The sequence below is a fragment of the Ovis aries genome, chromosome 19, assembly GCF_016772045.2.
Source record: "Ovis aries strain OAR_USU_Benz2616 breed Rambouillet chromosome 19, ARS-UI_Ramb_v3.0, whole genome shotgun sequence".
Lineage (NCBI taxonomy): Eukaryota > Metazoa > Chordata > Mammalia > Artiodactyla > Bovidae > Ovis > Ovis aries.
The window spans coordinates 53,326,084-53,352,177 of record NC_056072.1 but is presented as its reverse complement, the minus strand read 5'-3'; the positions used below and the strand labels follow the sequence as shown (position 1 = coordinate 53,352,177).

General features: G+C 51.0%; 1 protein-coding gene across 7 annotated transcripts in view; it reads right to left on the bottom strand.

Annotated features, from left to right (window-relative positions):
* The window catches only part of FYCO1 (FYVE and coiled-coil domain autophagy adaptor 1), a 158,907-nt gene that overhangs the window by 48,782 nt on the left and 84,031 nt on the right, over positions 1 to 26,094 (bottom strand). For 6 of the 7 annotated variants that reach the window (XM_060402602.1, XM_060402604.1, XM_060402603.1 and 3 more), the window contains 9 exons: positions 20,831 to 20,973; positions 17,823 to 17,929; positions 15,967 to 16,092; positions 12,539 to 12,645; positions 9,573 to 9,716; positions 6,323 to 6,413; positions 3,054 to 5,372; positions 1,992 to 2,084; positions 1,091 to 1,209 (listed from right to left, as the gene is read on the bottom strand). In XM_060402602.1, the coding sequence (XP_060258585.1) occupies positions 1,091 to 1,209; positions 1,992 to 2,084; positions 3,054 to 5,372; positions 6,323 to 6,413; positions 9,573 to 9,716; positions 12,539 to 12,645; positions 15,967 to 16,092; positions 17,823 to 17,929; positions 20,831 to 20,885 (3,161 nt within the window). In that variant the 5' untranslated portion in view covers positions 20,886 to 20,973. Of the gene's footprint in view, positions 1 to 1,090; positions 1,210 to 1,991; positions 2,085 to 3,053; positions 5,373 to 6,322; positions 6,414 to 9,572; positions 9,717 to 12,538; positions 12,646 to 15,966; positions 16,093 to 17,822; positions 17,930 to 20,830; positions 20,974 to 21,481; positions 21,562 to 26,094 lie in introns of those variants that run through there. The other variant, XM_027957736.3, reaches the window with a different exon arrangement.

The following is a 26,094-nucleotide window of genomic DNA, read 5'->3' as shown; positions in this document are numbered from 1 at the left end:
CACTGAGCCTAGGCCAGGCCTAGAAGCAGGTGATAGGAGGTGGGTGGGAAAGCTAAACCCTCGGGGAAGTATGGTGTGTCTGCTTCTGCTGGGAGCACACGTGCAATCCGGCGCCAGGATCCCCTGCAGGACGAGCCTGGCCCCGTCGCTGGCTGGGGGGCCCATGATGCACCAGGGGGCTGCCAGGTCTGAAGAAGCGGCGGCCTTGGGGCTGGACACAGGGAGGGCCATATTTTAAGGTTAAAAGAAATGATGACAAAGGGTGACGGCAAGACGTGCTCTCCACAGACACAGCACCAGAGAGTCTGCAGGAAGACAAGCTGAACCTGCTCCCTGGCTCGCTCGCTCACTCCTGGATGAGCTGGGAGAACCTCACACTTAACCCCGCAGCCTGTCATGTCACTGAAGAAGAACTCGGGTCAAAACTCATACTGGGGAAAGCATGCACGCACATAACTCACAAACCAGTTCCCTAAAACAAAACAAAATACGAGAAAACACAAAACTCTGTCTATATGTTTTTAGGGTAGTTGTTCAGAAAAGACTCTGGAGCCAAATGTTCTAAGTTCTAGTCCTGCCATCACCACTTAGACACTGTGTGACCCTGGGAAAGCGACTTCACTCTTCTGAGCCGCATTCTTCTCTTCTATAACACAGGATAAATAATACCACCATCCTCACAGGACCATTGGGAGGATTAAATAGGCAAGTAAATTTCAAGGATTTAAAATAGTACCTGCCACATTTTAGGCTTAAATGTTTGTTGTTGTTAGTATCATGACACTTGCCCAATTTTTATTTCATTTGATTTTTACCAAAACATGAAGTTCCTGAACTGAAATATGCCCCCCCCAGAGATGACAATGAATGAAGAGAAAGGTTCCCTGCAGCTTCTACAGGCTTGTGACAGGCAGACTGCCAAGGAGCTCTGTGGCATGCTTCCAACATAAGCACTCCCTGGGTCTACAGCTTTTCTTGCAAAAGGACTTTTTAAAGGGGAATGAGTGGTTGACTTTCTAAACGACTGGCCCAAATCTGCCCCTTCCGTGCGGACTCTCCCCCGGCCCCGTGGGCAGACTGTGTAACTAACCTGTCCAAGTCTTGGCGCAGGGTGGCCCCCTCCTCGTCCTTCCTCAGCATGGCGGCCTGGCACTCGGCAAGGTGCTTGCTGGTGCAGCTCAGTTTCTCCTGCACATCCGCCTGGGCGGCCTGGCACAGGAAGCAGGGAGAAGACACCTGGCTGCAGAAGCCGTGCGAGGTGCCACCCGGTGACTGGCTAGCTCCACCCCATCTGGCCGGCGCACTTCTACGGGAGGGGCTTTTGTTTAAGTGTAAGAGGCCAAGAACTAGTACATGTGTGGAGTAGGCCAGATTCCCATTTGTAACTATGTCCCTTGAGCATCAACTAGGGCCAGTTGTGACGGGTGTAGGGGCTCCAGGGTGGGGATGGAGGTGTGGTTGCAGGGTGTGGGGGTTTCTGAAAAACGTCACAGCCCTGAAGACAGGTTTCAGCGCCACCCCTGCTCCAGCTCAGGTCAGACTCACTGACTTGGAGAACATGGGCGGATATGTGCGCGCGTCAGTCGCTCAGTCGTGTCTGACTCTTTGCGGCCCCATGGACTGTAGCCTGCCAGGCTCCTCTGTCCATGGGATTTCCCAGGCGAGAATACTGGAGTGGGTTGCCATTTCCCTCTCCAAAGACAAGGCGGGGGGTGGTGTGAAAAAACACAGTTGGCGCTCCACCCAGGTGTTCAGGGAGTGGCAGGGCCATGACACAGACTCTGGGGGTCTACAAAGGTGAGCTGATGGCAGCTTCAGTGGGGGCACTGGATCTCCCGCAGGGAGGCCTCTTGATGGTCCGGTGAGAGACAAGCGAGATTCCCTCCCCAGCAGGCCCACAGCCCGGGAGCAGGATGACCAGGCAGATGAGGGGCCGGCCCCTGCTCAGGCAGGCAGGAGTACCTCCCCTGGGCTCCAGGGCTCAGGCCTACCTTCAGCTTCCCCTCGGCCTCCTTGGTGGCCTGCAGCTCCTGACCCTGCTCCTCCAGCTGGCCCCTGAGGTTCTTGCATTCTTCACTGGAGGTCTGAGAGGATGGGAAAGGGATCAGAAAAGTGGGGTCCTTGTTCTGAGACTCCTTCGGGACTATTCACCAAAGTGGGTAAAAACAAGCCACTTCTCTTTCTCCCAAATTCAATTAAGCTTTGGGCTTCACTGGTAATACAATCCTGTCAAGCTAAGAGATTTAGCTTGGCCTCTGAGCTTAGAATTTCATTTCTTTGAGGGAAGGGTGGAGCATGAGCCACGTGGAACTACACGGGATAGAGTGACACAGGGTGGGAGGCACGGCTGTAGAAAGGCAGCAGCTGCCTGAGAGAGAGGAGTGGAGAAGCGCACAGACATGTGACGAGCATCAGAGGCCAAAGCCCCGTCTGTTTGCCCGTGTCCTCACTCTTAACCTCTCCCCCGTGCAGTCTAGGGAACACATAAGCTCAGCCATCCCAAGGGCCTTGTGAAAATGAATTGAGTTGGTTTATTACAGCTGCACTGTTATCAGAAGGCAGCTGAAGAGACAGAGAATCCAGGGACAGGACTCGAGGCAGTCAGGAACTCAGGCTTGGGCAGCAAGTATATAAACGAGGGTAAGGAAAATACCAGCGGCCTCGTTTCCTTAAAGCAGGCACTCCCACCCTGCCCCTGCTAGCATTCAGGAATGAGGGCACACACGCTTACAGGCCTCCTAAGATTTCAAAAGAAGCCCCCGAACTAAATCTACAAACAACTTGCTCTTAAAACGTTGGCTGCTAATTACAAAAAAATTTATGTGTGGGCCAAACTTGTCTGCAATGGCATCAGATGTCTGAGTGAAGGCATCCTTCCCTCGTGCTGGGTCCCTGACAGGTTCTCGCAGGACGAGGATGCTGTGAGCTGTGACAACGGGACATTTCCGGGCTCTTACGGGCCACATGGCCCAAGGCGGCTCCCACTCACTCAGGGACCCACCAGGCACTGCTGCACGAGGTGGGTGCAGCTCAGACGGCTGGGGGAGGGTTACCTTCAGTCTTCCCTGGTAGTCCATGATCTCGGTGCTCAGCTGGAACTTGAGGGTGTCGAGCTCCTGGCGTGAGGCCTCCTGGAGGCTCTGGGCGTGCTGTTCAGCCTGGGCCAGCCGGGCCTGCAGGCCAGGAAGCGAGCCAGCTGTCTCCTCAGCCGCCCTCAGCTGCTCCTGCAGGCTCTCCTTCTCTCGCCGCAGCCCTGCCAGTTGGTGCTCCAGGCCCTCCCGCTCCCTGGAGGCTGCCTCTTTGGCCTCCTGAAGCTCCTGAATAGTGTGGGCCAGCACCCCCTCCACACGCTCTTTCTCCGCAGTCAGCGCACAGACCTGGATGCCGAGCTCTGCCGTGTCTGTGTTGGCGCGGTGCAGCTGCTCCTGCAGCTCGGCGTGCTCCAGATGGGCCTCCTCAGAGCTGCACCTGGCCCGGGACAGCTCCTCCCGCAGGATCTGGAGCTCCTCCTCCCTCCGCTCTGCCTCTTCGGCCCTCTCCTCCCTCAGTGCCCCTTCGCGCTCCGAGCACTGCAGCAGCTCCTGGACGTGGACCCTGTTGAGGGCCTCGTTCTGCTCCTTCAGTCGCTGCACGAGGGCCTTGTGCTCTGTCAGAGCAGCCTCAGCTACGCTCAGCTGGCTCTTCACCTTCTCCTGGTCCCCCAGGGCGGCCTGCAGCTTGGCCTGGAGCTCCACCACCGTGGCCTGGAGTCGCCGGGCCTCCCCGTGATGGATCTCCAGCTGCGCCTGAGACAGGGCCAGCTGGGCAGCCAGCTCCTGCAGCGCATGGTCTTCAGGGGGGCTGAGACCCTGTTGGCCTCCGTCTGCCCTGAGGGTCTCAGTCAGCTGGGTCTGCTGCTGGCACTGGCCCTCAAGAGCTTGGAGCTCCCTGTCCCGGGTCTCGGCCTCCTTGCTCCGCAGGGCAGCCTCCTTCTCTGCCATGTGGGCCCGCAGGATTGCCTCCGTCTGCTCTGACTCCAGAGAGGCCAGGGAGCCCTGGCTGGCCGCCTCCCGCTGCTGCAGCGCTTGGTAATCAGCCTGCAGGGCCTGAAGTTTCTCCTCCAGAATGTGGTTGCGCTCAGCTACATTCTGCAGCTCTTTCTCCAGCTCCCTGTGGGCCTGCTGGAGCTGGTCCTCTGGGCCGGCCCTGTGCACCCTGGGATCGTCTGTCTGTCCCTCCCGCAGGCCCTGCTGTTCTTCCTCTGGTGTCTCGCAGGCCTGCTGTGGGGCAGAGTTCGGAGCTTCAAGCGTCTCAGCCGCGCCGGGCAGACCTGGACCTGGCTGCGCAGCAAGTCGCTCCAGTGTTCCCACCTTCTGGCTGAGGTGGTCCCGGTCCTGGATGAGCTGCTTCTTCTGCTCCTCCAGGTCACTCACATGCTGGCTCACCTGGGCCAGCTGGGTCTCCAGGAGCTGCAGCTGCCGTGTCAGTGAGCGGGCCTCCTGTTCCAGCAGCTCCTTCTCCTCCAGCCACTGCCGCGCCTCACGCCTCGCCTGCGCGAGCTCCTCCTCCAGGGAGCCCAAGTGGCCCAGAGACTCCTGCAGCTGGCGCCGGAGCTGGGCTGCCTCCTGCCCCTTGCGGGACAGCTCTTCCCGCAGCAGGGCCGTCTCCTCCACCAGGCGCTCCAGGCAGGCCCCGGCCTCCTCCTTCAGCTGCAGTTCCCCAGCCAGCAGCTCCAGCTGCACTGCCTGCTGCCCACTGAGCTCCTGGACGTGGGGATTCTCACTTTCCAGGGCTTGGAGCCTCACCGCCAGCTCCTGGGTCTCCAGGGCCGAGTCACTGGAGGCGCGCTCTTCCCTCTCCTTGGCATCCAGAGCCGTAGTGGCCGTCTTCTCAGCTGCGGCCGGCTGCTCCAGGACATTGGCTGCGGGGATGTCCTGGTCCCTCCTGCGTGGGGAGTCATGGGTGGCCTCGAGCTCCCGAGCCAGGGGCTTCAGCAAGGACTCCAGCTGCCGCAGGGCCGAGCAGTAATCCTCCTCCTTCTCTGCAGCCCCCAGCTTCAGGGCCTGCAGGCACGTGTGCAGCTCCACCATGGTGTTCTGCGTGGCCTGGGTGACTTCCCACTGCTTCTGGAGTGCGGCCACCATGTCTGCGAGACGACTGTTGTCCTCGGCAGTGGCGCGGCCCCTCTCCCTCTCCACCTGTAGCTGCTCTCCCTGCAGGCTGATGGCCGCCCTCAGCTCCTGGTTCTCTCTGTCCAGCTGCTGCATCCGCTCCTGCAACTGCTTCTCCCGCACCTCCAGCTGGTCCAGCTCCAGCCGCATCTCATCGAAGCCCTCCAGGGACTCGCTGTTTAAGGGGTTGCTCAGGTCCAGGCTGGAGGCCATCTCCTGAGTCTGGGAGGAAACAAGGAAAATAAGTGGCTTGGGGATAAAGCTACACAGCTGTTTGGTGAAGCTTTAGAATTTAATGCAAACAAAAGGAAAAATACAGCAATTAGGTGACCTAAAGTCTATGGAGCTATCTGAAGGACTGGAACCCCTTCGCTCAAAGCAGCTGCCAGAGAAGGTCAGCAGCACATCCTAAAACCATGATGCAACGCCACACATGTGAGTTCCCCTGAGACCCAGAATTGACGTTTCCCATCCCGCCCCCCCAGTGTTGGTAACACAGCGGATGTACGCCCTCAGAGAAATTAAGTTATATGTAAACTACTGCTCACCCACTGCACTGTACCCACAATTCCTGCTGCGATTATATCACAAAATGGGGTAAAAATGCCACTCTGAATTCTTCTTGTATTGATTACTCTTTATTTTGCTTTGCTGAATAATTTGTGTTCTTTCCCATTAAACTATATGATACATTCCATTCACATAGATAACAAAATTCACCAAACTGACCTTACCCACTAGCATTCACTGAGCACTAGGCTTGCGCCAAGCCCTCAAGCACAGTAAGTGCATACCTTTGTCTACTCCCTACAACCACCTTAAGGGCTGGGATAATTGTTATGAACCCATTTTACAGATGAGAGAGCTCAAGTTCCGAGAAGGTAAGTCACCTTCCCAGAGTCACACAGGTGGCGAGTCAGGATATGATCTTGCCACTTTTAACCACAGTGCTAAATCACTTCTTCTAAAACACTTCAAAAAGTTTTAAAAAATAACAATTTTAAAAGGCCTGAATTCCTTTTGGTTGTAAAAGCCTGGACTCTAGGAAACAGCGGGTAGAACTGAGGGATTATGTGGCTTGGGGCTGGAACACCAGGTGTCTGCAAACGTCCCCCGAGTTGGGCGGGGCAAGGACATGATAGACAGGAAGGCTCCAGCCTTCCCGGCATTACCTGCAGGTAGCTGCTCACCAAACTGCTCATGCTTGAGCTTCGGCTGGGTGGTCTCCATAGGTAAGCGGAAGAGCTGGTGGCCAGGGTCCTCCTGTGGGGCCACAGAACAGACATGCCTGCCTCAGAGCAGGAAACACACACACACACACACACACGTGGGGAGGCCTTGGTTGTCAACTGGCAACCAGGTGGCGGCAGGGGTGATGCCCACCCAGGTACAGTAAGGAGGCAAAGTCCAACAATTTCCACCAAAGCAGACATTCAGGTTGGTTGTGGCCGCTGGACTCCACTGCTGAAGTCTAAGCATGGTGGCTTTGCTCCCACTGTCAAAAAGGAACGATATTCTATTTTCCCAGTTTGAGGTTTAAGCTTTCCTAGAAACTTCGGTGCCAGACACTACTTGTCTGCCACTGAGGAACCAGCAGCAGTCTGGTAAACAGAGGTCACGCTGTGCTTTGGGCCTTGAGGTCACTGCTTTACAGTACGTTACACGGGTGATGTGGTGGGAAGACCTCTTCTGGTTCACGTGACCACACCGGACACTTTCCTTACTGCGAAAGTTCTATTTGATGGCACTAGTCACTGCAAACGAAATGCACTTTCACTTAACCAGAATCTGTCCCTTAATCTACAATTACTGCATTTTGCACCTGTTAGTCTCCACAACCCAGCGACTGCACTTGTCAGCATCTACCTGGAAGACAGTCACGTACGTGTGGGTGCTCTCGGCAGTGTATCATGGTGGAGAAAGCAGAACAAGTCTGACTCTATCACTGGAGAGACAGAGAGCCTCTTACTCACACAGAGGAACACTTCGCCACTCACTGGTCATCTATTTTGTAAAGTGCCAGGCAGTGAATAGTTTTGGTTTGTAAGCCTTATGGGCTCTGCCACAACAACTCAACTCTGCCACCGTAGCCTGAAGGCAGACCCATAGACAGTGGGCAAATAGAGGTGTGTTACACACTGCCCTGTGGGCCGTGGTGTGCCAGTCCCACCCCACATCTGTAGAACTCCCTGTGCAATTAGCTAAGAACCTCAAAAGCAAAGTGGAATAAAAAGGCGAGTTGCAAAAGAATAGCAACTTCATGATTCAATGTATGCAAATGCAAAAAATATACATATAAAATAAAACTATATATATATTTATGAGAATACACAGTAAAACACAAAAATATCTGGGAACGACACTCATCAACTACAGGGTTGTAATTGCTTCTAGAAAGAGAGAGATCAGAAAGGATGGCCATGGGGTGGGGCTTTATTTGAATCTATATTTTATTTCCTAAAATAAAGAGTATCGGAACCAGTTTGAAAGGGCTTTGACTGGCCAAATATGAGATAACTTGAGTTTAAAATTATTACAGTGACGAATATAACCTATTGAAGAAAAGAAGAATCCACAAGTCAGTACTGCTATAAATAAGCAAATGAATAAACAGATGGAGAAGAAAGAAAAGATCTTCCTCAGAAACAGAACGCCAGCTACTAATGCAGAAGGAAAAATGGACTCAGAAAATCACTCTCATAACCATGACAGTAATTGATTCAGGAAAGATTTACCAATGGATGCTAACAGGAGAGAGATTTAAAAGAAATAGGATAAAAGAAAAGAAAAATCAACAACCACCTAGTCTCAAAATGTCTTCCAATAAGATACATATTAATTACAAAGCGAGAAAACTGTAGGAGAAACCTGGCTAACACCAGCATAATCAAATGATGATGGTTAACCTCACTAGTACTGAAATAAATCAACATCCTGTGCCTCTGGGTACGATATACCAAGAGGGACACCAAACCTGGGGTATTTCTCCCAAAATGCTTACCCTGAATACAGTGACGGGAAAGTACACTAGACAAACGCAAATCAGGGAACAAGTTACGAACAACTGGCCTCTACTTCTCGAAAATGTCTATGCTATAAACAAAGAAGAGAAACTATCCCAAGTGAACAAGGACTAGACCCTTGACAATTCACTGACGTGAGCCTGGACTGCCTCAAAGACGTGTCTGGCATAATTCTTCAAATTTGAGTATGTTCTGTAGACTGGATAGCAGTATTGTATCCATGTCAATTCCCCGATTTTAACAATTGTACTGGGGTTGTATAAAAGGATGTCCCTGATCTAAGGAAATACACAATGAAATACTTAGGAGTAAAGGGCAATCACGGCTGTAACATATTTTCAAATGAGAATGGAAACAAACCACGTTTACATAAGGAGAAACAGTGATATGGAATTCCCTGACAGTCTAGTGGTTAAGACTCCATGTTTCTGCTGCAAAGGTGCAGGTTCAACCCCTAGTTGGGGAACTAAGAATCCCCAAACCATGAGGTGCAGCCAAAAAATGACAAAAGAAAACAGAATGATAAAACCAGTTGTAGTAAAACACTGATAACTAGGGAATTGAGGTGAAGGACAGATGAGCACTGAGTACTGTTTTTATAACTTTTCTGTAATTCTGAAATGATTTTAAAATCGAACCATTCTAAAAAGGATGTGTGAAGTAAATATGGCAAAAATGTTGGCTCTTAAGCCCCAGTAGTTGACACATGGGTTCCATTATAATCAGTACTTTTTCCTCCACAGAAAGAAGTCCCTAATAACAAATTCCAAAAATTGGAATTAAAAACAAAACATACCTTTTTTACAGAAAGCAAAAAAAACAACAACAAAGAGTGCTGGGTTTGAGCTGACCTCGAGCCTGGTGCCCTGGCCCTGCTCTTGCCAGCTGTGTGGCACTGGGCAAGTCTCTCCACTCTCTGTACCTGTTTCCTCAGCACCTCACTCCTGAAATGGGTGTTGTGTGAATGCAGTTGTGAGGGCGCTATACTGGTGTAGGGAAAGAAAACACAGCAGAACAAACTTTCCAACAACCCTTGTGTGATAAGCTTTCTATCTCTCTCATTGGTGTCCATGATAATCACTGTATCCAGGAGAACACAACTGGGAAAAGCCCACTTGCTTCCACTTTGCTCCACACTGAGTTCCTTAACACATCTGAAAACCCTGGGTTTTGCATATGCATCTCCACTGACTCATACCGCCTAACCAACTAGGTTAGTTTAAGGCTGGAGCCTTCAGATGTTATCGCTAGTCATGATGCCACCAAGTCTGTAAAATGAGCAAGCATAAGGTAATTTACTGCATTAGCAAAACTGCTTTGAGCGTACTGATAGCAAGCTTCAAAACTTCAAACACCTCTTTCCCCTCTTTTCAACCAAGCAGTTAATTCTTCAAAGTACCTGGCAAACGTTGGCCAGGCAGCATCCAGGTCATAGCCCCTCGATGCCAGGTCAAACTGGACGTCAGTCAGCTCGTAGAGTTGGCCCACGATGTCAGAGCTCAGCTTTGGCTTCAGAAAGGGGCTCCTTGCATAGTACCAGTCACTGCAGAAAAACATGGAAAGGGGTCAAGTACAGGGACAATAAAGAAAATGGAAGAGAGCATTTAGTCAGTCCTCTTAGCATGGCTTTGCCTCATCAAATTGCAACTCAGGTACTAAAGTAATTAAAGGCAGACAGAAATATACACATCCCAATGTGATTTTCACCACTGAAGTATGTAACTCTTAAACTCACTCTCCTTCAAGGAATTACTGAAATGAACTAGATGCTTATTTGTTTATTATTTATATCTTATCTATTCCCCCAAAGAATGTGAGAAACCATAAATTTGAATTACCGTCCAGGAAAGGGCAGTTGTAAGGGAAAGAACACTTCCTTTTTACAAGAAAATCTTGTCTTCTATCCCTTCTGGAGAACGCAATACAGGACATTGAACTCGCTGCTAATTTCTGTCCAGACATGTATTAAAAAAGTCAAAGAACAAAGTACCTCCACTTTGAGGTGGCGGCTGTTTTACCTCATGTGAGACAGTAAGAATTAAAGAGACAAGACTGATGAGTTTAATGAGCTATGTGGCTGAGTTCTGGGAACTGGGAGAGACTGTAAGTCAGTTTATGACAGCTGTCACTGAACATCACAACAAAACAACCTTCAAATCAAACATGCAAAGGTTTTCAACTCACATGAATTCACAAAGCTTAGCACATACAAGAGAAATATGCATTTACACAAATCTTAAAGGTGACACAAAATGAAACAAAATATTTCCCAATAGTTTTTCTTTAACTCAGAAGTATCTCTTTGATTAACTGGAAGAAGCTCCAGAGGCAGCAGGGTGGCAGAGGTGGGCTGGGCAGCCGGGCGGCCAAGAGGTTCAGCTGACAGGCTCCTAATCTGACATCCTCTCCCGGCTCCACGTGCTCAGTCCTGCTCTCCGTCCTGCCCTCCTCCCCCTGCTGAAGGGGTGGGAGGGGCACGGGGAGCACGAGGGGCCCAAAGGCCCCCCATCTGGTTGCTGTCACAAGCTCCAGGGAGCCCAGACCAACGGGGCCGGCAGTGACTCAGTGTCTCTGGTGAGGCCCCAGGCTCGCTAGTGTTAAAGATTTCACAGGTGGTTCTGCGGAGAGGCATGTCTGCAGCACCAAGGATATGCCATCCACCAGAGGAAAGCACCTGGCATTAGGAGTTCGGAGACCTGAACCCCAGTTTCTGCTCCTCACCTGAGCATCAGTGGGGCCCAGACAGAGGCATCCGGCCTCCCTAGGCCTCTGTCTCCCCACCTGTGACAGCGCAGGGCTTCCTGCTTCGTGGGCACCAAGGCCTGCGGTCAGGAAGGGGAGGAGAGGATGACAGCTGGAGGCCCCTGCTTGTGCCAGGATGTGGCAGACAGGTACTGCCACTGCGGCTGCCATTATTGCTATTATAATCTTTAAGTTTATCACACTTGTTTGAGGGCTCCTGAATTTGTTTCAGAGGCCTCATACACTTTAATGCCTGGTGAAAAGTGTTCAAAAAAAATTGTTCACTACAAAAACAATAATTTAAAAAGAAAAAAATGACATATTCCTACCTTTTATTTATCGCCTCATGTTCTCATATACTTTCTAATCCTTTTATATGTTTTTCTGCAATTTCTTCATTGTTGCCATTAGGACAGAGAAGATTTGCATTCTTTTTCCTTGATCGTTATATTGTTATTTTCATTGTTGCTATACAGACTTCCTTATTAGAATTTTAAATGATGTCATGCTGTGCCATTTAAGCTAATTTGCTGTAATTTTACAGCCCTCTATCATTGGACATGGATGGTTTCCACTTTGTGTATTATACATAGCATCATAATTTTCTTTGATAGTTGATTTACAAGTACTATGTTAGTTTCATGAGTACAGTAGAGTGATTTGGTTACACACATATATGTACATGAAATTAAAAGACGTCTGCTCCTTGGAAGACAAGTTATGACAAACCTAGACAGCATATTAAAAAGCAGAGACATAGACAACAAAGGTCTGTATAGTCAAAGCTATGGTTTTTCCAATAGTCAAGTACAGATGGGAGAGCTGAACCATAAAGAAGGCTGAGCGCCAAAGAACTGATGCTTTCAAACTGTGATGCTAGAGAAGACTCTTGAGACTCCCTTGCATTGCAACGAGATCAAACCAGTCAATCTGAAAGGAAATCAACCCTGAATATTCATTGGAAGGACTGATACTGAAGCTGAAACTCCAATACTTTGGCCTCTAAGCCACCAGGGAAGCCCAATACTTTGGCTACCTGATACAAAGAGCCGACCTACTGGAAAAGATCCTGATGCTGGGAAAGACTGAAGGCCAAAGGAGAAAGGGGCAACAGAGGATGAGATGGCTGGATGGCACCACCAACTCAATGGACATGAGTTTGAGCAAGCTCCGGGAGACAGTGAAGGACAGGGAAGCCTGGCGTGCTTTAGTCCATGGGGTTGCAAAGAGTCGGACATAACTTAGCAACTGAACAACAACAATATATGTACACGGCTATATTTTAAAAATTCTTTTCCATTATAGCTTATTACAAGACACTGAATATAGTTCCCTGCACCATACAGTGAACCTTTGATGTTTACTTTATATACAGTACTGTGTATCTGCTAATCCCATACTCGCAGTTCACCTCTCCCCCAGAAGTTTGTTTTCTGTGTCTGTGAGTCTGTTTCAACAGTTTCATAAATAATTCATTCATAGCGTTTTTTAGATTCCACATAAGAGATATATGGTATTTGTCTTTCTCTGTCCAGTGTAAGTAGTACCATTACTATTCATGAGGGGCCTTCGGGTCATCTCTGGATCACATGGGGGTAAAGCCCAGAACTGTCATGTATTTACCTGGTCACTTTGGTGTTCATGAAGCACTGCTGTAAAGTGTCGGCCAACCTCTGGTGCACCAAGGAGTAGCGAATAAATGCTCTTCCTTTTCCAAGAGATGTTCGGAGCTGGAAAAAGTAGATAAAATAGAAACCAAGAGCTGTTAGCCTAATGCCAAACACAGGCCTCCAAGGATGGCTGGCCAAAACAGAAACAGGGCGGAAAATGCCACCCAGTCCTCCCTACACATAAGCTTCACTCAAGTCCCTCAAAGAACACTGAACATTTGAGAACGTCGCCTCAGAGAAAAAGACCTAAAGTGTGTGGACGTCTTGCAGGCCCCCGTCTGAGAATAATCTGTGGACTCCAGCAAACATGCCATGGAAGACACAGTTGTAAGAGGCTCAAGCATCTACTGTGGATTCTACTGGAAGGTCATTCTTCCTCCTCTGCTCCCTCAGAATCCCTGGGTTTAGAGTCAGAGACAAAACGGTCTGGTTTAATCTGGAACCTTTAAAAAACAAGCCGGAGATAAATGGAGGGCTCCTCCTAGCAGAAGTACCCTTGAGGAGCAAGAGATGGTCTTCATTTAGCGCATGTCTGGGCTGGGTTTTGAAGTGCTGGGAGAAGACAGGCCGCAGAAAAGGTACGGCGGCTTGGCTGGAGCCTGTGTGGAAGGGGGAGAGGGAGGGCAAAAGGCAGAGGAGTGTCAGGGGACCTGGGACGGACGTAACTGCCTCCCCTGCGCCCTCAGGGAACCGTCAGTGAAATCCACACATCTGCCAGTGCTTTCCTGGGGGGATCTCTTTTCAGCTATGCCAGCTCACTGGGTTTAGTCAGAAGGTGCCCAGGGGGTGAGGGCAGGGGAGTTTCTAGGTGGCCGAGTCACACTGAGGTAATGAAAAATGGGTGCAGTTCTGTTTCAATAACCCTGAGGTGGATAGAGGGTCCGGGTGCAGGCCTGCCTTCACAACCTCTCCCCACAGAGAAAAACATGGCTTCTAAAGAGGTTTCTGGCTTGTTGTGATAGAGGTGGGATAAGCCCGTCAGAGAGCCTGGCCCTAGCAAGACACTTGAGATCAGTATGCAAACCAGGGTTCGTGCTCCCGATGATCCAGCCCCAGCAGCTCAGGATAACAGGCAGGAGCTCACAACCTGCCAGCTTACCACATGCACCTGTTCTGTCAGGCACTGGCTCTGACCGGGCTAAGCCAAGACTCATTCCCTCCGCGTCTCTTCAAAGGTCACAAGTGTTTACCTTGGTGGCTGGGGGAAAGGTGGCAGTGGTCTGACCAAAAGACGGTCCTAACACTTCACTCTTAAGAGTTCCCTGGACAGTAAGGAGGTGCAACCAGTCAATCCTAAAGGAATCAACCCTGAATATTCATTGGAAAGACTGATGCTGAAGATGAAACTCCAACACTTTGGCCACCTGATGTGAAAAGCCAACTCACTGGGAAAGTCCCTGATGCTGGGAAAGACTGAGGGCAGGAGGAGAAGGGGACGACAGAGGATGAGATGGCTGGATGGCAGCACCGACTCAATGGACTTGAGTTTGAGCAAGCTCTGGGAGATGGTGAAGAACAGGGAAGCCTGGCGTGCTGCAGTCTGTGAGGTCGCAAAGAGTCAGACATGACTTAGTGACTGAACAACGACAACACCCCTCCATCCTATTAAGAAGCTAACCATGGCGCTGGGCTGAGACAGGAAACATGAGGTACGGCCTCCAGCACCAGCATGCTCGCGATGCTGTAAACATCCCGGTTCCCAGCACCTTTAAGCTCAGGGCTCCGTGCGTTCTCATTGCTGACTTGAGGAAATGATACCACAATATGAGGTAGTTTTAAAAAATGAGAAGGTGTGAAACCTCATAAGACATTTCTGTCAGAGTCTGTAAGACATTTCTCCATGTGAGTTTTGTGGGTCTGGGGTACAGCCAGGGGGGTTGGAAATGAAGGTGGTAGCAGCAGCCTGACCCACTGGCTTTGTAAAATCCACCACGGCATGTCCACAAGGAGTGGATCCCGACGGACGCGCAGGGAGAATGACATCCCCACGTCCAAATGCTTTTCCACTTATGAGCGAGGTGAGAACAAAGCGCTCAGCGGTGACAACCAGGGACCCAGGCAGCTGGGAACAGCTGAGCAAGGCATCGTGAAGTGAAGTGTACTGGTCACACACACACACACATCCACACCCAGGTCCCGGTGAATCTAAAAAAAAAACCTCACATAACAGCTCGTATCCGTAAGCTCCCAAGGAAGGGGCCTGCCCTTATTAATAAAATGGCCATAGTAACAGCACTTAGAACATTTAAGGGCGAACATTTGAGGCTACATTTTAAGTCAGGCCTATTAACCGAATCCATCATATGTGTGAAAGGAGTTATGTTAAAAGGTCTTTTTAAACATCCTTTGGGGAAGGGAACAACAACAGTTCCCTTGTATAGGAAATGAAGATACTGCATTGCCTTTTTCTAAGAACTTTTTGAGATCACGGGTCCACTTTCATCATTCAATACCTTAAGTTTTGTTAGCATCTAATCAAAACTCACTGCGCCACAGAGAGAAGCAACACAACGCTTAATCATGTACCTGAGTGTGCCGCCAGGCACGATCTCACAAGATCTGTCTGTACATCTGGACGTTAAACCAATTCCTCTGAGCCAGGCTCCTCCCTCATTTTCTCAGCTGTCAGAAGGTACAGCAGCTGGAAGATGCCCAGCCCTCAGTGTCCGCATGTCTAACGCCGTCATTCCCTATGAGAAGAAACCTACCCGGCTCCAGGTGGCAGGGCTGAGGAGTCCTTCCCAGGGCACATGACCCTGTGGCCTCTGTGGGAGGCAAGCCAAGGAGCATGTGCTCTGATTTTAAAGGGACCTCAGACTTACTGATGAGATCCCGAAAAGAAAGATGAAATGCGTACACCCCCTGTTTCAAATCTAGGTGGGTCCCTAATGTGCAGAGTTATTCACTAACAGACGGACTCGACTGATGAGACACAGAACGTGCTGCTGTTGATCCGGAGTTTCATAAAACAGCAAAGCAATGGCATTCTGCTCTTTGGGGGGCTTAGAACTTAATGTGGGAAGTTGCTTACTGCTGGCATTTTAAGAAACGTCTCTCGAGATCCTACTCCACTCTCTTCATCTCAAATCCAAGTTTTCTGGGCATAGAGAAAGTAGCCTTAGCAAACTGTAAGGATTTTCTTTAAGAAACCGATTCTTCAAAAAGAAGGTGACGGTGTCCTGTGCTGTCCATCTCTTTGTGGGTACCACGAGCAGACTGCAATGGGAACAGCCCACCCTGTGAGGTGACGTGTGGGCTGGGGTTTCACACAGTCTGGACTCAGCCACTCTTTGGCGTGGTAAACGCTCACCTGGCAGGCTGCTGTGAGAGAGGCTTAAGCTGGAGAGGGGAAGAGGTGAGATCATTGGCTGTTTCGCTCACCTCCGAGATGGACTTGACGAATCGGATCCCATCGTTTGCACCCTTCACCTTGGCCAGGCAGGCACAGAAGTAATCCCAGTAGTCCTTCTTGTTTCCCAGGAGGGTGGCCTTCTCTTTCTGATCAAACTGGGCAGAGAAAGGAGAGAGAGAACATTCAAACACACTGCTGTTTATCCCACCATTTAACGATGGGTAATAATAACAGCTTCTTAGTTGCCTGGCACTGAGTGAGGCTCTTTTTTGGCCTTATTTGTACTTACTGGTGAATAAGGGTGTTTTAGTCCCCAGTTTATAGGTGACGAAACAGACTAGGAGAGGTTAAGCAACTAGCTCAAGGTCATATGACCAGTGAGATTCAGGAATAACAGGCCCCCAAAGTGACCTCTGTGCATAGAGCTGTGTGGAAGACTCCAAAGGTGCTATTAACACATGGGAAAGAAATGAAAGAGAAAAGTTCCAGGGCAACATGAAGAGTTATTAACAATGTCTCGACATAGGGAAATGTGTTAGTGACATCTTACCCCAGTTATGCAACTCAAGTTTCAGTACTGTTTTAATATACGTAGAATAAATAAATGTCAGCCCTGAGTCATTTCAAAACCCAAACCAAAATGGGTGAATTCAGGGAGGAAAAAAAAAAAAGCCCATTAATACTTCCACAGTGTAAAACAACAGAACCAGCTGAAAAGGCATGTGAAAGGTGAGACTTCAACACCTTTCTCCAGTGGGCTGCGACACCTCCTCCAGTGGGCTCTCACGCCATACACTCTGGAGGGAGGCGACGCTGCCGACTTACGGTGTTCCAATGATAGAGGGTATCTTCCCATAACCTAACGTTCTATGGCATCTTTTCTGATTATTAAACATGTGCATAGATCGTTAGGAGGTCTGGATAAAACAAACTAAAATAGAAAAGAAAAAATTATAATGCCTAACACCATCACCCTGAGATCAGTCTTGTTATTGTATTGGTCCATTTCCTTCCTACCTATTGTAGTTGCCTATATATTTCCACATCTGCAGGTTCTCTAGATCTGTGCTTCTTGAACCGAGCAGAAAAAAGCTTGGTTATACAGTGCATGTGTTAAAAGAAAGCTTCCTGGGCTGACCTCAGAGATCCTGATTCAGCACGTCAAGGTGGGAACCAAGAGGGTACTTCTGCCTTGCTCCCAGGTGACGCAGATGCTTCTGGTCTATGACCACACTTTGAGGAGCAAGGCTCTAAAATGGGGACTTCTGGATAGTCTTCAGAGGGCCCACAGCCTCCTGGAAAACGTGTGACCAGGTACGTATGACTATGTCTGGGGAGAGAGTCCATAGCTTTCACTGGGATGCCAAAGGGTATGGGACTGCCCCAAAGTGAAGGTCCCTGCTATACAGAGACCCTGTGACCTGCACTAAGAGGACGTACGTCTCTGAAGTGGAGCGACAGTTGCTCAGTCGTCTCCGATTCTGTGACTCCATGGACCGTAGCCTGCCAGGCTCCTCTGTCCATGGACTTCTCCAGGCAAGAATACTGGAGCGGGTAACTGTTCCCCTCCGCAGGGGATCTCCCTGACTCAGGAATCGAACCGGGACTTCCTGCATTGCAGGTGGATTCTTTACCAGCTGAGCTACCAGGGAAACTAAAATCTCTGAAGAATGCTCTCAATTCCCAACACCATACTAAGGGGCAAGAATCTGATTCCCCCGAGGATCACACTTGGACGCTGGGGACGGCTCTGGCCTTCAGTCCAACCAGGAGGGCTCGACAGCTCCACTGAGCTTTCGGAGCTGCGCCCTGCGTACTGACGAGGCAGCCAAGGGGGAGACAAGACAGCAGAGCAGAAAAGCAACACACGACGGGAGTCACTTACTTGGAGGAGGTACTCAAGTTTATAAGAAAACTTATGCAAGTTGGTGCTGTCGTCTGTGATGGGTTCCCCTGCTTCCTTAGATTCTCTGCTTAGTTCTGTCACAGCATCTTTAAGACAACAAACAGGAACATGTAACCAGACGGAGGCTGGCCTCAGAGAGAGCAGCAGGATGACCCGGGGCAGCAGGAGTAAGTGGTCCCCGATGGCAAAGCACTGAGCACATGTTGGGTGCTGCGTAAGCATCCGTGGGCTGGAGCTCCGAGTCAGAAGGCACGAGGCTGTCCTGAGAGCCCACGGTACTTTATGACAGCTCGCTGACTCGGCACCTTTCTTGCTTGGCCCCGTAAGCCCACCAAGGCCTCGTGACTTGCAAGCAGTATTTGGACAAAACGTCCGCTGCACGGACGAGTTCTACGGCGGTCCCTAACCAGACTTCCTGAGGGCTTTATCCTCTCCCCACCGTGTTTCTCGTTCCTCACTGTAACCCCACTGCTCAGGACAGGTAGGCCCAGGCTTCCTGAGGACCCAGAATGTGCAAACAGTGGTCATGGCGACAGCAGCAAGAGTGACACCGCCATCTGCTCCTGCCAGCTGAGCGCCGCTGAGGGGCCAGGCCTCTGCGCGGCTTCCTTATTCAACAGAGTGCTATGAGGTAGGCACTGCTTTATTGCAACAAATCTAAGACGCAATTGATTTTAAGATGAGCCCAATTTCATAGCTGTTAAAATGTGAAGGAAAAAAAAATGGTACAAGGCAGAATTGACAAAGGTGGGCATTTTCATCCCCACTTTACAGACGAGGAGCTCACAGAGAGGTCAGAGCACCTGGCCAAAGATTAAGGGCGGCCAACGGCAGAGCTGGGACAAGAACCCTGGTTCTCTCAAGAGACCCAGGGGTCCTCTCTTAACTTCTAAGACGATTTACCTCCCAGTGCAGAAAACGAGGAAAAACCCCTCTCACTCTCACTCACAGCCCTTCTGTGGGACAGAGGGACTGTCAGAAGGTGGGTCTGGTTTAGACCCTGAGAAAAACGTCCCCAGCTGAGATGGTTTGGGATATGCAGGACAAAACTGCCTTCACTGACAATTCTTGAAAGAAAAGGAGCCATTAGAAAGCAGCTGTGCCCAAGACTGAAGCTGGGCCTGAGCTGTTAAAAGTTAACCAACTCTGACCCCTCAGGCCAAGGGAGCCAACAGCAAAGAGGTTCTTTGGGACTGAGCCTCACAACACGTGACCAATGTCCCGTGTGCCTGATGAGAAGCATTTGCTGTGGGGGCTCTGAGGGCCAGGGGCCAGGGACCGGGAAGGACACAGAGCCTTCCTCCTCCACCCTCATGCAGGGGCAAAGCTCACAGCATCTGATGTGGGAACTCCTGAAATGCAGAAAGAAGGAGCCTTGGATATGGAATATGAAATTTCCTGCTCTAAACTCTGACTGTTACCAACAGATGAAAGGAAAGGGTCTTGAGAAAGTGTGATGCCTTTTGAAACTTCCCACTGAGGTGCTCTGAGCACTGCGTACCGGACACTGGGATGACCTGGGACATGGGGGATGACAGCAAGGACAGCTCGCGGGGTGGTAACTGAACAAAAGCAGATGCCTGTCCTCTTCCCTGGATCACAAGCTCTGCCACGGCTCCTCCCTTCCTCTCTCCTCCCTCCAATCAGGACCCCCATGTCCCAGAGTCAGCGTGAGACCCGGAGACTGAAACACAGAGAAGACGGTCTACTCTGGGGAGAAGGCTCTGAAGACCAGGGCAAACTCAGGTTTACAGGGACTGTCACTTTACTTACTGTGTGTGTGTGCACGTATATGCGCGTGTGCAGATTTAAAAAGAAAAGCGGCATCTCACACTGCAGCTGGACGTGGACTGGTGTGGTTAAGAGTGCAGCCCATGGCACCAGCTGTGTGTGCAAACCTGGGCTCTGACAGGATGTGTGACCTTAGGCAAGTCACTTAGCCTCTCTGTGTCTGTTTCTACATCTGCAAAATGGGAACGAAATGGCTCCTGCCTCACAGGACCAAACGTGAGGACCCAATGAGTTATTATCTATGAGACCTGTGCCTGGCACAGTGAAATGCCACGTAATCATCAGCTAGTAGAGGCCCAAAGCTCTACATAAATAGGAGATAAGTCTGAGAAAGTGATTTTTATCTCATCTAGTTGTGACCCTCACAATGAACACTCCTGCGGCCTCCACTGGCCTGGAGCGATGCAGTTGGTTATCACAGGTCTGAGCAGTCAGGAGCCTGGGCCTTGGGTTTATTAGGAGTGTCACCAGGGCCCCCGTGACATGGAGGAAGGGGGTACGGCACACGTGCCGGTGCTCCAGAGAGGCTCACGAGACCTGCCCCGGTGATCCACGAGGGACGGAAAACTTGCTAAACCTCTGACCCTCGGGACGGCACCCACAAAGTGGCCTTGGGCCCTGGACTCCGCAGTCAGCAGAGAACACAGCCCATTCCTCCAAGCGTGCTCTCCTCACACGCACCCCCGGCCGCTCTCCCTCTGTGCAGCCAAGGCCCACGAGCCGGCCTCTCTTGCTGGGCAACAGAGCTCAGGAAAGGCTGGGAGGCAGCAGGCCCAACTGGAGTGAGTTCACCCGGGACCAGGTGGAAGAGCAAAACAAGAAAGGCAGGTATGTCGTCTTCCTACTCAGAGGGCGGGTGAATACTCCTTCACAGGGGAGCCAAGTCCAGCATTGCCCAATGGTGTGTGTACACACACACGCATAGACACACACACACGACAGTCAGACACAAAAAGGGGCATCTGATTTTGTCTACACACTGCCTCTACAGTTTCTGAGAGGAGGGCCAGGCAAGTTCTTCCAGCTTCACATGCGGTGGACATCTGAGGCCCACATGTTTCCGTGATGTGTGCCGAGGGCTCCGATTACCATCGGTGTAAACACAGATCACAGGGCTGAAACTCAGCCGGCCCCGGCAAAGCACAGCCACAGCTCCCTCAGCGCCAAGCTCGGGGTGCCCTGCGGCTGGGCCGTACCTTGTAAATCGCGGATGATTCTCTGCAGCTGGCTCTCACCGCTGGTGGACGCCATGGTGGCCGTGACCGTCTGGGGCCACCTTTCCTGGCTGTGCGCTTCCTGCCCGGGGCTGCTCAGCAGCGGTCAGACTCCATGGTGGCACCTGCATGGGGAGGAGGCCGTGGAGGAAGGGGTCACAGGCAGGTTTGAAGTCAGTGGGAGAGGGACGCTGCTCCGGGAGCAACGGCACCCCGTCTGGGCGTCTCCTCTGAACGGGAAGGGCTAGACCCTTCTGTGTGAGCCTTGTTCTGATACACTTACATTCTCTGAGACACTTACATTCAGGAACAATGACCTGGTTTGGACTTCAGAAGAAATGAGATCAACTAAATAGAGCCACCTATTCTTCCGAGCTCCCCTCCCAGGCTGCCCTCTTAGGCAGGCCTACCTCACTTTCCACCTTTAAAAACCTCCCAGCGCTCCCCTCACCCTGCTACAGCGAGGCCAGAACCAGTCCAGCCCGCCACTCACTGCAGCTAGGCCTGAGGTGCGGCCATTCCAGCTCCGTCTCCTGCGTGCCCGGCCCCACGCCCTCCCAGGCTGCTTTCGGAAGAAGGGCTGGGAAGCTCTGGCTAGTAGCAGCCGTGGAAGGAGAGGCTAAGGACACATACCCTCAGGGCTTCTGGACCAAGGAGAGCCTGGCTTGCCTCTCGGGGAGGTCTGTGGCCTCCAGCCGCTCAGCGTCCGTCTCAGCCGGGGAGGATAGACACCAGGGGCTACCGGGGGCCTGCACAGCCAAGGGACGTGTCTATTTTAAGCGTGGCTAGTCCTCTCACGGCTGGTGAGTCCCGAGTTACCAGCGCTACTTGGGTAGCTGCTAAAGGGATGTCAGGACACAGTGGTGGCGGGAGACCAAAAAAGAGGAGATCCGAGCAGCGTTGGAAGGATGTATGGACGTGCACGTGGACACCAACGAATCCTCCTTCCAGAACCTCTAGTCCTTGCCTCAGATGGCCAATGCAAAGGCGTTAACGTTTGCTGGCAAAATGGGCTGGCAAGACGAGGGGTGGCCAGAGTAGCCACCTGTGCACTGGGCCTGCGAGGTGCTTTACACACTCAGTCATTTGAATCCTCAGCAGTACCCTGGGGCTGGGGGAGGGGCAGACAACATGCAAGGGAGAACCTGGGTGCATAGAAGCTGTGTGACTCGTCTATGGCCCGGGCCAGCAGGGAGGGGAACGCTGGTCAGTCTGAACTCACCCCCTTTAGCTCCACACGGAGCCACTGTCGCTCCAGCAAACGCTACCACTTCCACTGGCTTCTGGGAACTGCTCTGAACTCCAGGGCCTCTCAAGTGTGCCGCCAGCCTGAGTATTTCAAACACGAGCTGGCCCACACGCTCCAGTCACCCTCACTACTCCAGGAGACAAGGCAGGAGGAAAAACGGTGGAGAACTCCAAGTTCCCAAATATTTACAAAAGCATTCCAGGTCAGCCTGGGGCGCAGGGAGGGGCTGTCATGGCGCAGATGTCCCGAGGCCTATTTTTAACTCACACGCCAGCGTGGCTGTGACTCAGGGAAAACAAGGCCCAAAGAGGGCTTCTCCGGCCTAGGAGGAACTAGACAGCCAGCACCACACCCTCAGGAGTCTCAGACACAGAGCCCCGGAGGGTCACAGGACCCACAGACTCTGCCAAAGTCCCCAGTAAAAGTGCTGGCACCCCACCCTCAAAGCGAGGGTAGGCTGGATTACCAGAAGCCAGCCTGCCTTCCCTGGGCGGCTCTCTGGGCCCCTGCTGAACACACAGCCCAGGCAGGGACCAGCCAGGGCCCTAGAGAGCAGCAGCCCAGGATGGGTCAGACTTGTGCAGAGGCCCTGCTGCCTGGGAGACACTCGGCGCCTCCCAGCAAGGAGGAGACGGTCGAGGACCACCACTGTCAGCGCACAGCTGCCCAGCACCGCCCTGCCAAGTTCAGTCTGGGGTTTCAGGGCACACAGGCACCATCCAGCCCTGGAGGAGCTCGGCTGTGCGCCGACAAGACAGACAGGAAGGCGTTTAGATGTGCGGGTAAAGCAGAAGAGGTCCACGCAGAGATTCGAATGAAAAGTTATGAGCACTCAGTTAGGGGAGGGAGTGAACCAGGGATACACACAACACATGACGTCTGCCAAGTGAAAGAAGCCAGACTGAAAAGCCATCTACTTCACAATTCCATGTGCCTGCTACTCTTACAAAGGGGAAACTCTGGGGAGAAATCAGACCTACCGCTGCCGAGGACTGACGGGAAAGGGAGGGTCTGACTACAGGAGAACATGCAGAAACCTGGGGAGCAATTCTGTTCTGTCTTGATTATGGTGGTGGCTACGTGACTGTGTACACTTGACAAACTTGTGTCAAACCTCACTTGTGTGCATTTTATCTCAACAAAAGAAACAGCAGCACTGGAATGAATTTAACAAGATGCAATGGGACCCGAGGAAGGGAACGTTCTTTCCACTTGGGGAAGGGAGAGTGTGGTGGACACTCTGATGGCGACTGGGTTGGGCGAGGCCTGAAAAATGAATAGGAGGTCATCGACGTGACAGGTGTTGAGGCCACGTCTGTACCTGCATGCCTCTTATTCGATTATGGTCAACAGAGAGCCTTGTAGCTTTGGGGGGAAATGGCCTTGAAAGATGATGACCTGCCGAGTCCACTGGGTCTGTGTGCATACTGAGAGCTAGGGGGAGAACCCAAACATGAGGGGAGGGCGGAACCTGGAGAGGAAGTCCTGACAACCACACGCTCTGAGTCACCTCATCCAGGCTCTGGCTGGGATATCGCACGAACCATACAACCAACCTCGATTTCCTAGAAACCAGCCCTCTTTGGAGCTTGGCATGAGGGCAACAGTGTCCGTAAACCAAACTGGCATCTTGGCAGGGTGAGCCTGACCAGACAGAAACATGCTCCTTCCGGGCCTCCTGGTGCTTTGGTGAAGCTGCAGGTGTCAGCCCGAGCCCAGGAGGCCTTCTCTGCCTGAACCCTGGCGTGCCCCCTTCTGCCAAGGCCAAGCTCCCAGGTCATGGGGTGAGCTGTGCCCAAGCACTGATTACACAAGTTGGTTTTCCCAAGAGCCTGCATCACCACCAAGGTAAAAGCCCTGAGAAACTGTTGCTGGGTCTATAGGTCACAGCAGGCTTCCCCACACGGCTGGGGGTCGCAGCTCCCAAGGTTTCAGGAAGCAAATGGTCTCCATAGGAATGCTAGTTTCATGGATTTGAAAGAATGACTCTCAGTATTCTGGCCTCCCTTTTCCTGATCCTGAGGTTATTACTGAACAAAAGACAGAATGGGGGCAGTCCCCCTCCATCTATTTCCTTGTATCTCCAGACGAGCTTGCCCTTTGGCTTAAGGATGAGCTGTTTTTAAGCCTAACACTTCTGACACCAAATGTGTGGCTTTTCCCCATACCAATATCTAGTTATCACCACTGGGTGTCTTGCAACTCGATTCAATTCGTTTTCTTTTCGTTCATGCCACATGGCTTATGGGATCTTAGTTCCCTGACCAGGGATCAATCGCAGGCCTTCAGCACTGAAAGCTTGGAGTCCTAATCACTGGGCCACCAGGAAAGTCCCTCAATTCAACTCTAACTAACTAACTCTAATTCTGACTCTGGAGTCAGCGCAGACGCCACACGTTAAGGGTTCAGTCCACAAGACTGCCCAGGCTTCAGACACCAGTCACAAGTCCCAGTACCTGTCACTGCCTGTACTTCTGACCACCCTCTGTCATCATCCCCTTCTCCTCCCACCTTTAATCTTTCCCAGCATCAAGGTCTTTTTCAATGAGTCAGTTCTTCACATCAGGTGGCCAAAGGACTGAAGCTTCAGCTTCAGCATCAGTCCTCCCAATGAATATTCACCACTGATTTTGTTTAGGACTGACTGGTTTGATCTGCTTGCAGACCAAGAGACTCACAGAAGTCTCCAACACCACGGTTCAAAAGCATCAGCTCTTCAGTGCTCAGCTTTACGGTCCAACTCTCACATCCAAACATGACTACTGGAAAAACCATGGATCTGTTCATGACTAGATGGACCTTTGTCAGCAAAGTAATGTCTCTGCTTTTTAATATGTTGTCTAGGTTGGTCATAACTTTTCTTCCAAGGCTGCAGTCACCATCTGCACTGATTTTGGAGCCTGGAAAATAAAGTCTGTCACTGTTTCCCCATCTATTTGCCATGAAGTGCTGGGACCAGCTGCCATGATGTTTGTTTTTTGAATGTTGGGTTTTAAGCCAGCTTTTCACTTTCCCCTTTCACTTTTATCAAGAGGCTTTTCAGTTCCTCTTCACTTTCTGCCATAAGGGTGGTGTCATCTGCATACCTGAGGTTATTGGTATTTCTCCCAGCAGTCTCAATTCCAGCTTGTGCTTCATCCAGCCTAACATTTCACACGATGTATTCTGCACAGAAGTTAAATAAGCAGGGTGACAATATACAGCCTTGACGTACTCCTTTCCTGATTTGAAACCAGTCTGTTGTTCCATGCCCAGTTCTAACTGTTGCTTCCTGATCTGCATACAGATTTCTCAGGAGGCAGGTAAACTGGTCTAGTATTCTCATCTCTTGAAGAATGTTCCACAGTTTGTTGTGATCCACACAGTCAAAGGCTTTGGCGTAGTCAATAAAGCAGAAGTAGATGTTTTTCTGGAACTCTCTTGCTTTTTCTATGATCCAACGAATGTTGGCAATTTGATCTCTGGTTCCTCTGCCTTTTCTAAATCTAGCTTGAACATCTGAAAGTTCTCGGTTCACATACTGTTGAAGCCTCACTTGGAAAATTTTGAGCATTTCATTACTTAATGTACGACTGATGAAATCACTGGCTACTGGTGATTAACTCCACCTTCAGCCCTTCTGAAGCGAGGTCTAAGGGATGGGGCTGAAAGTCCTCTAGCAACCAGCCCTTACCAAGACACCACCTATCCAGGGGCCCAGGAAAAGCCAACCTTACTAGCATAAACTGCCTGTGTGGTTGAAAGGGTTTTGTTTTGAATAACAAAGGACACTCCTATTAGTCAGGAAATTCCAAGAGTATTAGAAGTTCTGTGCCAGGAACCAGGGACAGAGACCAAATATGTGTTTCCTACTATATCGCGGGGATCCCAGACTTCTGGCATGAACCAGCATGGTCCTGACCTCTACAACCCACTGCAAACTGCTCTCCTAATTCGGGAGACACTCAGAGATTGCTCTGTCCACACGCCATGGGCTCCAGGCCTCCAGCACCTTGCA